This window comes from Lepisma saccharinum, chromosome 2 (assembly GCF_977018435.1).
Source record: "Lepisma saccharinum chromosome 2, izLepSacc3.1, whole genome shotgun sequence".
Lineage (NCBI taxonomy): Eukaryota > Metazoa > Arthropoda > Insecta > Zygentoma > Lepismatidae > Lepisma > Lepisma saccharinum.
In genome coordinates, this window is record NC_139230.1 from 39,228,630 (window position 1) to 39,245,186 (window position 16,557).

Consider the following 16,557-nt stretch of genomic DNA (forward strand, 5'->3'; position numbering starts at 1 on the left):
TGACCCCCCTCAGATTGATGTGCCTATACTTACAAAAGGCACTTCTGTGAGATTGTTGTCCATAATCCTGTCAAAAATATGTTTTTTTTATATCTTATCATATCTTGAAGTATAGTGACTGATATAGTGCCCTAGCAGGTATAGATTTCAAAATATTAACAATTTTGTTAATATTGCACTTCTCAGAAAATTCTATTTATAAAAATTAGGCATTTACAGCTTAAATATTGCATATATCAGGAAAATTATAGAGACAAAAAATGTAGAGAATCATGCCTAGAATATACCTACAAAATTTCAAGTCTCCAGTACTGATAGTTTTTGAAAAAATCTCAAATTAAAAAAATTATCGATTTTTTAACAAAACTTCTAAACAGCCTCTAGATTTCAAATAAACAACTCCTATGCTCCTATCTTGAAAAATAGGCAAGTTATTTAAGATCTAGAGAACAACAAGATATTTTGAAAAATTTATAGAGATCAAAAAGTTGCATCCTGACATGCCCAGGCCAAAGCAACAAACCCCATGTCTCTAGCATTCATGGTTCCAGAGATAATCAAAATTCAAAAAATTATCGATTTTTTCAAAATTTGAGTATGTTGCTCTGGGGGCCATGCAGAGTCACCCCCATAAATATAATTGGCCTAGGATCAAAACTAGTGAAAATTGCAAAAATAAAATAATCGATTTTTTCAAAATTTCAGTATGTTGCTCTGGGGGCCATGCAGAGTCACCCCCATAAATATAATTATTCTAGGATCAAAATTAGTGACAGAATTGAGAAACAAAAATTATATTAGGGCTTGGATACAGCTACCAGCTATTATATTTTTATTTTGAACACAGCACTTAAAACTAAGCCAAGATGCACCCCCACCCACCCCCACCCACCCCCACCCCCACCCCCACACACCCACACCCACCCCCACCCACCCACATCCACCCCTACCCCCATCCCCACCCACCCACATCCATACATATTTACTTCCCGGCACACTTCTATTGCATCATGTTGTGCAATATTAATTGATTAAATAGTTATGACATAATGTGATGATGTGGTGTTTTCTGATTGGTTTAAATAAGCAGGGCTCCTATTGGCTCTGTAAATCTATATAAGCCAGGGCACAGTGCAGATTCTTCACCATTGCTGGATCGGCAGTGGAACCCACAAGTGGGGGGCAGAACCTGAACAGGCTCCACCAAAGTATAGGAGAATTGAAGCATATAATTTGGCGGAATAACCCAAGTAAGGTCATAGAAACAATATACACTATTACAATAAAAACCAATTTTTGGCAAAAAGGGGGAAAGGGGGGAAAAAGGGCCTGTGGCACGGCCAGTTCCACTGCCCGGATCAATACTCGGGGCAGTTCCTCAAATTCCCGCACCGAGGAGCTGCGGCACGGCCAGTTCCACTGCCCGGATCAATACTCGGGGCAGTTCCTCAAATTCCCGCACCGAGGAGCTGCGGCACGGCCAGTTCCACTGCCCGGATCAATACTCGGGGCAGTTCCTCAAATTCCCGCACCGAGGAGCTGCGGCACGGCCAGTTCCACTGCCCGGATCAATACTCGGGGCAGTTCCTCAAATTCCCGCACCGAGGAGCTGTGGGATTAATACTCCCCGCCCGGGCAGTTCTATTCCTGCCAAAGTGGTTCCTAAATACAATATCTCAAGAACTAATTGACATAGAGCTATGCAGTTTTTTTGTCTGCACTGAACCCAACTGATATTTTTTATCCAGTATAGAGTTTTGATTTGATTCCCAAGAAATTTTATATAAATACCAAAGCCAAAAATATTAACACACACACACACACACACACATACACACATACACACACACAAAGCACAGTACTGAACCCAACTGATATTTTTTTCCAGTATAGAATTTTGATTTGAATCCCAGGAAATTGTATATAATAAACAACAACAAAAATGCCTAGTCAAAAATATTGTAATCAATGCAATAAGAATATATCCAGCCCCAATTGGGCCAAGCACCAAAAGATTTGTGACCCAGACAAATACAGAACTCCCACAAAAATATGCCCCAAATGCAATAGAAAATATAACATGCAATACTTCACATATACACATAAAAATACTTGTTCTGCACAGTCATCAATATTGCCCCCACAACCATCCACATCTGGTCTGAAAAGGAAGCATGAAGCACCTGTTAATGCTGGACCTGCAAAGCAGCTATGCTATGCACCTATCCATAGCAGTTTTAATGCCCAACTTAGGGATTATCGGTTTGTATCAGAGCCAAGATGTGGCATTAAGAATTTTTTGAACAGTAAAAAACCTGATGTGCAGGCAATTCTAAATGCACAAAATGGCCCTTATAAGCTGTCCCTCAAATTGTATACAGAATATAAGAAACCAAATGGCACAAAATTTATACAGCCCCACATAACAGCAACTGTACCGGTATATTCAAATGCAAATTCAGACACAATAATAAGCAGGTTGATAGATCAATTGAACATTAAACACTCTGAATTTGCAGCAAAAGAGTCTGGATGGAGCCTATGCGGCTCTCCACACAGGTTATATGTTAATATTTCTGAATTCACTCCATTACAAGGTTCTACATATTTGCCATTACCTGATAATATTAAAAACAGAAGAGCCGTGGTTAATATAAAAAATACCGACCAGAAATGCTTTTTGTGGTGTATATTAGCTGCTTTGTATCCAGTTTCAAGGAATCCTCAGAGAATAAATTATTACAAACAACATGAACATGATTTTGACGATGCAATGGAGGGTTTAGAATATCCAATGTCTGTTCAGAATATTGATAAATTTGAAAAAAGGGCCAGGAATATCAATGGCAAACAATTATCTATTAATGTATTTATTTGTTCCACTGGCTGTGGCAATTGCTCCATAGAACCTCTCAGAATCAGTACAATTGATGATGAATCTGCTGTTCCGATTGATATGCTCTTAATTGAAGGGGATGGCAAATATCATTATACTCTGATACATAATCTTGAAGCTTTAGTGAGAACACAACTAGACAAATCTAATATAATATTTAAGTTGTGCAGAAGATGCTTAACTGTATTTTATGGTCAAAAAATGGTGAAGGGGGTTCGTGAAGAGAGTTCAGAAATTGCAAAAAACAAGTTAATTGAGCATCTGAAATATTGTGGCAATCATAAACCTGTTCATATGGTGATGCCAATGCCAAGTGAGAATTGCAAATTCAAAAAGTTTGAAGCCTTGTTGGAACACCCAGCATATATTGTCTGTGATTTTGAATCAATCCTCAAATCTCTTGCATCCTGCAATCCAGATCCTGAAGAATCTTCAATTACACCATACCAGCTACATGAACCTTCCAGCTTTTGTTATGTGGTTGTACAGGATGGTGTTGTTAGTAAAGAATATTCATACATGGGGCCAGATGCCATCAAAATATTTGCACATAGAATAGAAAATGAGTGCCGTGACATAGCATCTAACATCTTATTAAAATCAAAACCCATGTTGCCTTTAACAGAGAAACAGATTGAAGATTTCAACAAAGCAGAAAAATGCCCGGTATGTGATTCTGAATTTTCAGATACAAATATCAAGGTGAAACACCATTCTCATACAGATGGTAAATTCTTAATGGCCCTGTGTAATAGCTGTAATATTAAGATCAAGAGACCAAAATTTGTCCCCATATTTTGCCATGGAGCATCCAATTATGATTTCCATCATCTGATCAGATATGAGGGGTTTGACAAGCAGAATTTAAATATTTTAGCTGAAAATGATGAGAAATATATATCCATTAGCAAAATAATTAAAGTTAATGGAGCTCCTATTCACATAAGATTTCTTGATTCTTACAGAATTTTATCTGCTAGCCTGGCTACACTGGCCACTCAATTATCTGATGATCAATTCAAAATCACACGTGCATTGTTTGCAAATCAGGACCTGAAATTAATTAGGCGGAAGGGTGTATATCCTTATGATTATGTTACAGATTTTTCTAAATTTGATGAGTGCTCCCTGCCTCCACAAGAACAGTTTTACAGCAAAATCAGAGGATCTGGAATCACTGATGATGATTATCACCATGCCCAATTGATGTGGAACAATTTAAAATGCCAGACATTTGGTGATTATCACATGGCATATTATCACATGGCATATGTGACCCTCTTAGCTGATATATTGCAGGCATTCAGAAAATCTTCGATGCAAAATTATAAACTAGACCCAATATATTTTTACAGTGCCCCGGGCCTAGCATGGTCTGCAATGTTTTTGAACACTAAAATGCAATTGGATCTGATCCAAGATCAAGATATGTATCTGTTTATGGAGCAATGTATAAGAGGAGGCATGGTGCAATGTTCTCAGAGATATGCCAGAGCAAATAACAAATATATGCCTGATTATGATCCAGCACGGCCATCAAATTATATAGTGTATGTAGATGCCAACAGCCTCTATGGTTCCGCTATGATGCAAAAACTGCCATATGCAGGGCTTGAATGGGTTGAAGATTTCAATATTGAGGATCTTCAGAACTATGATGACCGTGAATATGGCCTCTTCTTAGAGGTTGATCTGATAATTCCAGATCATTTACATAACAAATTTTCTAATCTGCCCCCAATTCCTGAGGTTCAGTGCTCACCTGGCTCTAAACAGAAGAAGCTCATGATGACACTGGATCCAAAACAAGGCTATGTCATATATTACAAGAACCTCCAGTTCCTGATGAAACACGGTGTTCAAGTGACCAAAATTGGCAAAGTTTTGAGGTTCAGGCACTCAGAATGGTTGAAACCATATATTAATACAAACACAGAGCTTCGAACATCTGCAAAGAGCCAATTTGATAAGGCCTTGTTTAAATTGATGGTTAATTCTGTATATGGCAAAACAATTGAAAATGTCAGAAAACATACCGATGTTAAAATAATTACTGACCCCAGCCTGAGCAAAAAATTGGTTGCAAAGCCTAATTTTAATTATAGAAGAATTTATGATGAAAATATGGCACTTTTCAACATGAAAAAAACAAAGATTAAGTTTAATAAACCTATTTATGTAGGGGCTGCAATATTGGAATTGGCCAAATCACATATGTTAACATTGTATTATGATGTGTTGAAACCTTTTTATAAGGATCGTGTAAAATTGATGTACATGGACACGGATAGTTTTGTTCTTGATATTCAAACAGAAGATGTTTATCAAGATATTGCACAGCCTGAATTGATTAAATACTTTGATACCAGTGAACATACAAGGATTCAACCCCACAACAAAAAAGTGCCTGGCAAGTTAAAAGATGAGACACTTGGTGATGTTATTGTGGAATTTGCTGGGTTAAGTGCCAAGATGTATAGTTTTAAAACATGTAATGCTGTTGTCAAAAAAGCCAAGGGCATTGGCAGAGTTACTGTTGAAAAAGAGCTTGAATTTGAGGATTATAAAAATTGCCTCAAATCATGTAGCACCACCAGAACATCAGAATCCAGAATTCAGAGTGTTGATCACTTATTGACTTCAAATGTTGTAAGAAAAGTGGCTCTGGACCCACATGATGATAAGAGATGCATTTTATCATGTGGCATACATACTTTACCATGGGGTCATTGTGATTTGAAAAATGGGAATCAATGCACAAGTACAGAGCATGATTTGAAATAAATAAACATGCCTATGAACTTATTTGGGTTTAAAAAACAAGGTATTATGGACCTGCCAACCCCACAACCCTCCTCTGATATGCAGTCTAAACTGAGTGGCTTGTTAATTATTCATCTGAACAGCATATTTACAGATGTTGATGATGAGACAGGCAAAATATTGTACATATTTAACAATAATTTAAATTATTACCAATTACCTGTAGGTGGGCAATTGCAATTTATTACAACCCCTGAGGGTGATGTCAAAATTTCAGTAGGAAGAAATATTTACAGAATTAAGCACTCAAACATGATTTCTGGCACTGTATATACTGTTTCTGCTGGTGACTGCTTATATATTGAAGTCCCTGGATCCTATGATAAGCTTATACCCTTTTTTATAGAATTAAGAATCAGATACTCTATAATAAATAACTACTAAATCAAAAATGCCTAATGATATTTTTGGCCATACAAGACATGAAGATCACAGTGATGAGATTCTGATGCTTGATGTCAGAGTCAAGAAATTAAGAAGTGATTTACAAGCTTTACAAACTACACTCAATGCCAGTCTTCAATTAGAAATTACAAATTTGCAATCACAATGCATGGACCCTCTTCTTAAAATTGATTCTGAACTCAAATTGTTGCTTCAGAAATATACTGATTTGGCCACATTGGATAATTTTCAAAGTTTGGAAGAAGCTGTTGCAGCTCTTCAAGCCAAATTTAAGACCCAGGCCAACAACTCTGAGCAATTGAAACAGCAATTAGAAGAGCAGATAAATAATGTCCAGGCACAGCTCCAAACAATTGTCAAAAGCATAAAATCACAAGAAGATTTTGATCTAGTGATTTCCACTCTAAAAGAACAGATTCAGTCACTCCAAATTCCTAATCTGGACCCTCTGAACAATGCCATAGCCGAGGTTAAAGAAAAAATTGAGACACTTGAAAATTTTATGAAGAATTTGCCATCTTCTGTTGCTTTAAATGCAATAACTCGGAGTGTAGCAAATATTAAGCTGCAACTTGAAACATATGAAGATTTTGGAAAAATTCAAAGTTCCATAACCCATCTTGAAGGTACAATAGCAGCAGTGCAAAGTGATTTGGCAAATGTACTTGAATCCCGATTGCCTGGGATTGTAGATACCCTTGTCAGTGTCCAGCAACAAATCACAAAGCTTGAAAACCTCAATACTGAATCTGAACTGTCTCATTTTCATCACTTGATAGATGATATCCAAACAAAACTTGAAATTTTACAACAATCCACACCCTCTCAGGCAGATATAGCTCTGCTCCAAAATGCTATGCAAAATGTGGCTGATGCTTCTGAATTACACAATGTAAAATTGGCACTTGAATTTTTGCAAAATACTGTGTCAAATCTGCCTACATCACAGGAACTTAAAAATATTAAGAGGGCAGTGAATAGGATATTGAAATCAGAAGATATCAAGAATATCCAGGCAGAGATCAAACATCTCACCCAGACAGTGGCCACTCTACCAACCAATCAACATATTAATGAACTGCATGCCCTGTTTGAGGATATCAGAAGGCAGGTCCATGATCTTACAGCTCAAAATTCAAAATTGGCAATTGTTGAAAATTTGCAACAAATTGTAGGTAATATCAAGCAACAGCTAGGGACCATGGAATCCAATCAAGCAAATGCTCTGTCTGTTTTTGCCACCCAGCTACAAGAAATTGTGCAACAATACAAGAAACTTGTTGTGGACATAAAAATCAAGCCGGGCCATGATGATGTTGTTAGAACCATCAATGAGCACCTTGAATCTGTAACAAGCAGATTGCTCACAGCAGAAAAGGAAATAACAGGCATAATTGAGAATCCAAAACATACAGTAATTCTTGAATTGTACAGCATCCCCAACAAAGAATATGATTCTCCATTTACACCAGGTGGCAAAATATATATGCTGTCCCCTGCACAATTTTATTACCAATTTTTTGTTGGGGGCACACTGAGACCAATCAAGATCAAATATTGGCTTCAACCACAGGCACACCACTACCCCACCTTATCAATAACAAATGCTGATAACAAAGTGAAAATCACCAGTGTAGAATTAGAGGATTTTACAGACCCCAATACATTGGAAACATCCTATGTTGAAGATGATGGCTCTTTGGAATTTAAAATACATATAGGGGACAAATTATATTTAGAAAATCCTGCAGTATCAGCTGCTGAACACCCTATAGTTGCAATATTCTTGTTTACATATTATGTCTAGAGAAATTATTGTTGATGAATTACACAGACAGGCCAGACATAATTTTAAGAGACTCCCAGTAGTCACAAAAAGCATAGATGATTTATGGCAGGGGGACTTGATTGAAATGGCAAGTGGACAGTTCAAAAACTTAGACAAAATCAACAAGGGCTACAAGTATCTACTCACTGTAATAGACACATTTTCAAAATTTGCCTGGGCTGTGCCACTCAAATCCAAGACTGGGGCATGTGTTACAGAAGCTTTTAGAACAATGATCAATCAGAGTGGAAGATCCCCGCGCTATTTGCAAACAGATAATGGCAAAGAATTTTATAATTCAGTGTTTCAACAATTTATTAAAAGCCAGGCAATAAAACATTACTCGAGTTACAGTGATCTCAAAGCCTCAATTGTAGAGAGATTCAACAGAACCTTAAAAAATCTTATGTATAAACAATTTACACTGCAGGGTAATTATAAATGGATTAATATTCTTCCAGAACTTTTACATAAATATAACAATTCTGTCCATTCCACAATCAACATGAAACCCTCTGAAGTAACTTCATCTGATGAGCAAAAATTGATCAGCACTGTTTATTATCCTAGATATCAGCCAACAACAAGAAAGGCCAAATACAGGGTGGGTGAACAAGTAAGAATCAGTAAATATAAGCACTTATTCAAGAGAGGCTTTACAAGAAACTGGAGCACTGAATTATTTACAGTGGTTCAAATTAAACCTGGGGCTCTTAACACTTATATAATAAAGGATCATCGAGGAGAAATTCTCAAAGGCAGGTTCTATGAACAAGAGCTCAGCAAAACTAAACAGCCTGACACATATCTCATAGAAAAAATCATCCGCAGAAAAGGCAACAAGTTACTTGTCAAATGGCTAGGACTTCCAGAACACAGCTGGATCGATGCAAACAAAATAATAATATGAACACCTGGGATGTTATAAAAAGGCTGCCAGAACCTGAACAGCAGAATAAGAGAAATGGAAAATTGCTACCTGATAATATTAGGTGTCTTATTGTTGGGCCATCTGCTTGTGGTAAAACTACACTAATGGTTGATAATTTTTTATTGGCACCCAACTGGTTAGACTGGAAAAACAGGCACTTGTATGTTTTTTCTAAGAGCTTGGAACAATTAAAATATCAGCAGCTGATGAAGCTATATGATGGATTGGATATTGCCACTTTTGAACCAGATGTTAAGCCACTTCATGAATGTCTCGATAATTCTGTTGTTGTGTTTGATGACATTATATTGGATAATCAAAACAAGGTTAGGAATTTCTTTACACAGGGCCGGCACAAAAACATTGATTGCTTCTACCTGGCACAGACTTTTTCAAAAATACCGAAGCAACTGATCCGAGACAACAGCAATTTTATATGTGTGTTTCATCAGGATCATACCAACCTCAAACACATACATGATGAATATGTAGGTGGGGACTTGAGCTACAATGATTTTTCCAAGATTTGCAGCAAGTGCTGGAACCAGGACAGTTATGGGTTTGTCACAATTGATATGACAAGAACACCCAATAGTGGCAAATACAGAAATAAAATCAACAATTTTCTAGACATTGAAACATAAATAAATAACCATGAAAAGGCCAATCATTGATGATCTTAAATTAAGAGATTATCTTGTAAAAAGATTTAAGGGATGGAAATCAGAGAACCGAGGAATTTATGAAAAACACAAACAAACAGAACAGCCTGTAATTGATGCTATTAATAATTTAGGTAAAAATATCAAAACTGTTACAGAGCAAAATCAAAATTTGCTCACAGAGCTTGTGCCTGTAGCTGCTAGGAACATATTAGATTATCCATTCACCCCACTTTCCAGTATTCATACACCTAGTCCTATTGCTCCTAGAAGAATTGAGGCTAGTCAGGATCCTATTGAATTGGGCCTTCTTGCTCAAAAATATTTAACTACATCTAAAGACAATAAAGATGAGGTTTTTGGCTTATATGCTGACACAGAGCTTGATGGCAGCATCATACATAGAATTGGCAATTTCAGAGTAACATTTATGGGAGATGATATAATTGTATATTCAGAATCTCGACTTGGAGAAAAAGGTGCTTTTGTTAAGTACTCCGGCACACCTGGATTGTGGGAACTGATGACTAGGAAGAGACCTGGCAGCTATACAGATCAAGATTATGAGGATTACAAAGAAATATTAATAAAATCAGATGCTCTATACCAGAACAATGATCTCACACAAAAAAGGGTTAAGTCTAGCAGTGGGGCAAAATACAATAATTTAATCAAGCCCATATGGTCACAAATCAAGACTGGCAGTGGAATCAAACAATACAACACCCTGCCTAAAGAATTTGTGTGGGTTGATGATGTCAGGAAACTTGTAGATAGGTTATTGGTGATAGCTGGGGAGGAAAATGCTGGCAACAACAATTTTTACAATGAAAAGGTTGGAATTATGGACATGATAAGCACCAAATTGTCTAATTTTATAGTGAATGACACTAAGGGGATTGGATATCTCATAAAAATAATTAATACTCTACCCCCCAAATTTTGGAATATTTCTGAGGGTCGGGGCCTTGTTAATGACATTATAAACAAGCTGCCATTTGAACTACACATTCCAGGCTATCAATATTGTGGTCCAGGCACAAAATTGGACCATAGATTAAACAGAGGGGATCCTGGTGTTAATCCCTTAGATGCTGCTTGTAGAGACCATGATATTGCATACAACACACATTCTGATCTTGACAAGAGACATGTTGCAGACAAGAAATTAGAAGAGGCTGCATTTGGCAGATTTGTAAGCAAAGATGCTTCTTTAAGTGAAAAAATAGCAGCATTGGGAACCAGCATAGCTATGAGCACCAAACAAAAATTGGGGTGGGGGTTGTGAATATGTATATAATAAACCTACAATGAGGGCTAAGGGTGTTATGTATCAAATACCTTATGCAGGTCTCAAATCTCTTGGGCCTATTGATAATCTTCTAACCAAAAAGCAGCGCAAGAAAAAAAATTCTTGTATTGCCAAGGGGCATGGTATGAAATTGTTGCTTAGCACCCCCCAATTAAAAAAATTACAGCAATCAAGAAAAAAATTACATGTGGGGGGATTTATATTTACCATCCCTGCCATCTTAGCTGCTCTCGGGGCTGTTGGGAGCTTGGCTGGGGGATCAGCCGCCATAGCAAAAACAGTAATAGATGCCAAGAAGAATAGGGCAGAATTAGATGATCAGAGGCGCCATAACCTGGTCATGGAGAAACAAGGCAAAGGTGTTAAGAGAGCCATGAATAAGTTTAAAAAAAACAAGAGCCGCTTACAAACCAAGATATTGAAGCTTTAATCAAGCCACTGGGCATCAAACATTTTAGAGGTGTGTACATGTCTGATTCTTTACCAGAACAACCACTCAACAAAGAGTGTGGCATTGTTAATTTGGATAAGTTCAAAAATCAGGGCACTCACTGGATCTGTTATCTTAAATATTTAAAAAATGAGGCATTTGTGTTTGATTCATTTGGAGGTGTTCCACCTGAAAATTTGGTAAAATATCTAAATTCAGCTAATCTTTATTACAATAATACCCGTGTTCAAAACTTCAAAGATGTTAATTGCGGACATTTGTGTTTATCTGTTCTTAGATATATGTCTCAAATAAATAAACCATCAATTGAAGATTTTCAAAAAGCCTTGTGGTATCTGAAACATCATGGGGGTATTTCATCTCACCAGCCAAAATTCAATATTGAAACTCAAATTGCATGATGACATAGTGTATCCCAAAACAATAGCTCTCAGAGCATTTTATGGCATGTACCTAATCCCTAATATTACACACCACAACAACAAAATTGCAGTAGGGGATGAAAAAATTGTCATCACTCCAGGGCAATATAATCTATCCACTCTAAATGCTCAATTACCCAGAGGTATAGTATTAAGTCAAAATTCTGTCACTCACAGAGTAGAAATTGTATCTGCCACAGAAACAGTGGATCTGGGTACTATAGGAGAGCTGTTAGGATTTGAGAACAACACAAAACTTGAACCAGGCATCAAACACACTGCTATGAATATACCTAAATTCTTAGCCATAGAAACTCTGAATATTCACTGCAATGTGGCTGAGGGTATGATCACCAAATCAAATGGCATAGGCACTCACAAACAAACAGGCATCATTGCAACATTCAAGCCTAATTCTGAATTTATGGAGCCCATCATCTACAATCCATCCCCAACATTATATTTTCCTGTGTGCCATAATAGAATAGATAATATTGAATTGATGGTCACTAATGAAAAAGAAGAATTAGTTGATTTTGCTGGAGCCACAACAACTGCCATCATAGAGATTAATATTTAAATAAAAATACATACAAGAAGAAAATGGAAAATATTGAGAGTTATGAGCTACAATCATTCCCTCCAAACAGGAGGACATTTGCAAATTTAAATCAACCCAACACAGAGATTGAGGTTGATCTTGATGTAGGGGATGGATTTATACACCCCCACAGAGCAGATTTATACATCAAATTTGATGTTGTAAAGCTCGATGGTACCGATTATCCGGCAAATTCAAATATAAGACTTGTAGATAATTTTGTGCCTCATCTATTCTCTGAAATTGAGGTCAGAAAGCATGGCGTTGTTATAAACAGAGTGGATTATCCCGGCATTACCTCCACAGCTTTGGCCACACTAAAATTATCCAAAACCGAGGCTTCATACTACAAAATAGGCGGATTTGAGGCTGGTGATAAGATATTATCTAAAAACCACACAGTGCTGTTCCCTATGCGCCTGTTGCCAGGATTCTTTTCAGATTACAAAGATATTATGTGGAAGGGTGGTTTAAGAATTACATTTAGAAGAGCTGCAAATGATAATAATGCTTTGATGAGGTACAGTGCAATAAACCCTACAGGGGAAGCTCTGCCTAATACCCTACCTGATGAGGGCAAATGCATTATTCAAACTATGGAGTTAAGAATCCCTGTTGTTGAGTATGAGGCCAGCTATGCTCTTAAATACAAAGCTGATATAATAAAAAATCCACAGATTTTTCTACAATTTTATACATATCAATGTGTACAGAAGCCCGCAACTGGTACCTATTATGAGTTTGATGCTACAAATTCATTCTCCAGCATACAATATGACATGCCTGATTTTGTGGTGGTATTGTTTCAGACTGGAAGACACAACAATCAGGAAAAAAATTCAAGTAAATTTGATAGCTGCAACATCAAGAACATATATCTTAAAAATGGCAGAAATGAGGTCTTTCCTAGAGAAAATTATAATTTAGACATGTCCAAGGATGATTTCCTTAAATTATATGAGGCATTTTCGGCATTCAAGAGGGTCACTACTGGCAATACTGACATGTATTACACACCAGATGAATTCAAAGCACAGAGGCCCATGTTTGTAATCAATGCTTCAAAAAGAAAACAAGTTGTGGTGAATGACAGGACAAATATTAAAATTATCTGTGAATTCCATGAGGCATTACCTGATGACACTATATGTAGTGTTATTCTCATAGGAGAAAAATCATATGTTTATGATGTAAGAAATGAGAGGGTCACAGAGCAATTCTAGAAGAATTATATTATTTTAATACTAGATATACAAGTTGAGCCTGGTGCCCAATTGAACTTAGACCGGAAGTAAATATGTGTGTGTGTGGGTGTGTCCTGGCCTAGTTTTAAGTGTGGCCAAAAAAAATATCAAGAGGGGCATATTTTTGACAGGATTATGGACAACAATCTCACAGAAGTGCCTTTTGTAAGTATAGGCACATCAATCTGAGGGGGGTCATACTTTCTCATGGAATCCATGAGGGCTTTTTTACAAAAATCTTGGATTAGAGGGGGTACTACACTTGAGCAAAAAGCTCATATGGGCATGTTGAGCTAGGTTTAAGTGTAGACAATTCTGCTTGAGGGGGGTTCATACTTTCTACACTTGTAAGTGGTGCTTATAATACAGTCAATACCACTACTTGTATAATTTATCGCACGAACAGCGATGTGTATTAGAAACTAAAAGAACAACACAGTTTTTGTCAAATAAGTTGGTGAAGTCCTCGTGATAGAAATTCAGCCTGTGGCTGCTCCACCACTTAACCCGCAAAACTATTATTTTTTATTGTATTTTTTCGTTATTATCTAACTACTTAATATTGTGTGAATGGAAATGTTTAGCATTCATTTGAAAACTCTTAACATCGAATGGTCTCTGGAGAAAATTATTTTAAAATGTTTATCAGCATTCTCAAGATGTAATAAACAGTGGTCTGAATTACTAATCGGCACTGTTACGTCAGTAGCGTGTACGATATTTGGATCATCCACTCTGCTTTTCACAGTGCGCCAAGACGATAGAGGTCCCTGGTTCGAATCCCGGCGTGAGCACGGGTGTTCTTTGTCAGTGTCCCTTCATCAATATCATCACTCATATTCATATTCGCAATTAACCAAAAGTGGTAGAAAAACGAAGTAAAATAAACCAAATCAATCAGTAGTTGGATCGCCCACAACAATGACGTCTACTGCTGTGCAGAGGCGCTTGTGATTCAGGTAGGTTTTAAATGACTTGCGTCATGCAGAAAGATATAAAAAAAGGTATAGAACACCAGAGTTCAAAACATCTGTGGCATAGTGAGGCATCTAATTTTCTAGCTAAAACATACAATGGTGATGTTTTATTGAAAACCTAGCTTACTTCAGGCAAATAATACCTGTGGCGACTAATACCATAAGTAAATTTTTAAGCAAGAAAGAGCCGACTCTTCCTTCGGACTTGGCGTTCCCACCCGAAATGTCCATGCTACGCCACTGGTAGCCAGAGTTAAAATACATTGTATGTTTTAAACCAAATCCTATTCAACTTCCTAAAGAAGCCACACTGTGTGGTGATAGCACGAGTAAGAAAAATTACGTCCCAAATAAGCGAACGTTACCCGTGTGAAAATTTTGACATGTGGTGAGATATGCTTTGTGTTTTATTCACTTTATTATTTTGTTTATATTCCAGATCTGCAAATTACAACCAGGAAACAGGAGAGTGTGCCATGAGCGACATGGATAGGTTTACGGTTGCTGGGATTGAAAATTTTGTCACCAACGAGATGGTTGATTACATCGAATCAAATTGTGTTAGTGATCCCATTAAAATGTGCGATTTTCAAGAGATTCCTGGTCGCATTCTGAAAACAGTTGACTCCGTGCGTCAGGATGTGAAGTCGTTGGAAGAATGCAAAAGCTTATGCTTGAGTGCCAACTTTAGATGCCATACTTTTGACTACGAAGTCACCGGATACGAGGTCTGTCGATTTTCACACCACTCCACGAACACCTTGCAGCACATTGAAGAACCTTATTTAGACATTGACAACTCGTTCACCTACCAGCTGATGTCCTGTTACAATGTCACCATAGACTGTCGTTCTTCCGATATGGTGGCTCGAATAGAAACTAACAAGATTTTTAACGGTAAAGTGTACTCCAAAAATCGACCCAATTCCTGCATGGTGGATGTGCTGAACAAGTTGCAATTCGAGTTGCACCTTAGGTACAATGACTTGAATTGTGACGTCAAGCAAGACAAGATGGGGAAGTTTAGCACCGACATCATCATTCAGGTAATATACAGTTCGATCATTTGCAGTTTGCATGAAAGTTTTCACTTTTCTTAGCGGAATAGTTAGCGTGACAAGTTTTAGGTTCAAATCCTTAAAGCATGGACGGTTAATTGGATTTGTTCTCTCACCTATTTCATCAATTCACTGTTAATTCTAATCAGCGTGATAAACTAAGTGTGGTAAAAAAATAACGTAGAATAAAATACTAATCGTCTTTATTAAAGCTAGTGTGTTTCGGTCGGTAGGACCGCTTTTACTACCTAGGTAGTCCTTGTCAATAACAAAGTGTGAGAGAATGATAATACAAGAAAAATACAGGCTACATAGGATCAAGGGCGGATTAAAGGGGGGCGGAGGGGGCGATCGCCTCCTCCGAGGCCCTTGAGGGGGCGTCGTGGGTGACTTCCACCAAGGACCTATTTTATTTTTTCACATTGTGATAAATAATATACGCAGTTGGAATAAAATATATGACACGTAGTGTCAATTAAGAAACATACAAGAGTGGAAAAAGGGGGACGGAGGGGCGACAGACCCTTAAGGATCTCATTTTATTTCTTCAATATGGCAAATATTGTGGTATTTTTAGAAGAACTACCATTATGGGGTGCAGGAAGCTTAACGGCGAGTGTAACAAGTGGCTAAAATAAGGGCGACGAGAGACAAGGGGCGAACAAAGATAAGAATGACGAAAGATAGGGGCGACGAATGATAAGGGGGCGAACAAAGATAAGAATGACAAAACATAGGGGCGACAAAAGATAGGAGGCGACGAATGATAAGGGGGCGAAGAAAGATAAGAATGACGAAAGATAGGGGCGACGAATGATAAGGGGGCAACGTGAGATAGGGGGCGAACGAAGATAAGAACGACGAAGGATGGGGCGGCAAGAGATAGGGGGCCGGGGCGAACAAAGATGTGAATGAACAAAGATAGGGGCGACGAGAGACAGGACGCG

At 37.5% G+C, this 16,557-nt stretch overlaps 1 protein-coding gene across 1 annotated transcript in view; it reads left to right on the forward strand.

Annotated features, from left to right (window-relative positions):
* Positions 1 to 16,557, forward strand: part of LOC145984003 (uncharacterized) — an 80,107-nt gene that overhangs the window by 56,223 nt on the left and 7,327 nt on the right. Inside the window, exon 3 of the mRNA XM_083117295.1 lies at positions 14,992 to 15,598. Within this exon, the coding sequence (XP_082973421.1) occupies positions 14,992 to 15,598 (607 nt within the window). The remainder of the gene's footprint in view (positions 1 to 14,991; positions 15,599 to 16,557) is intronic.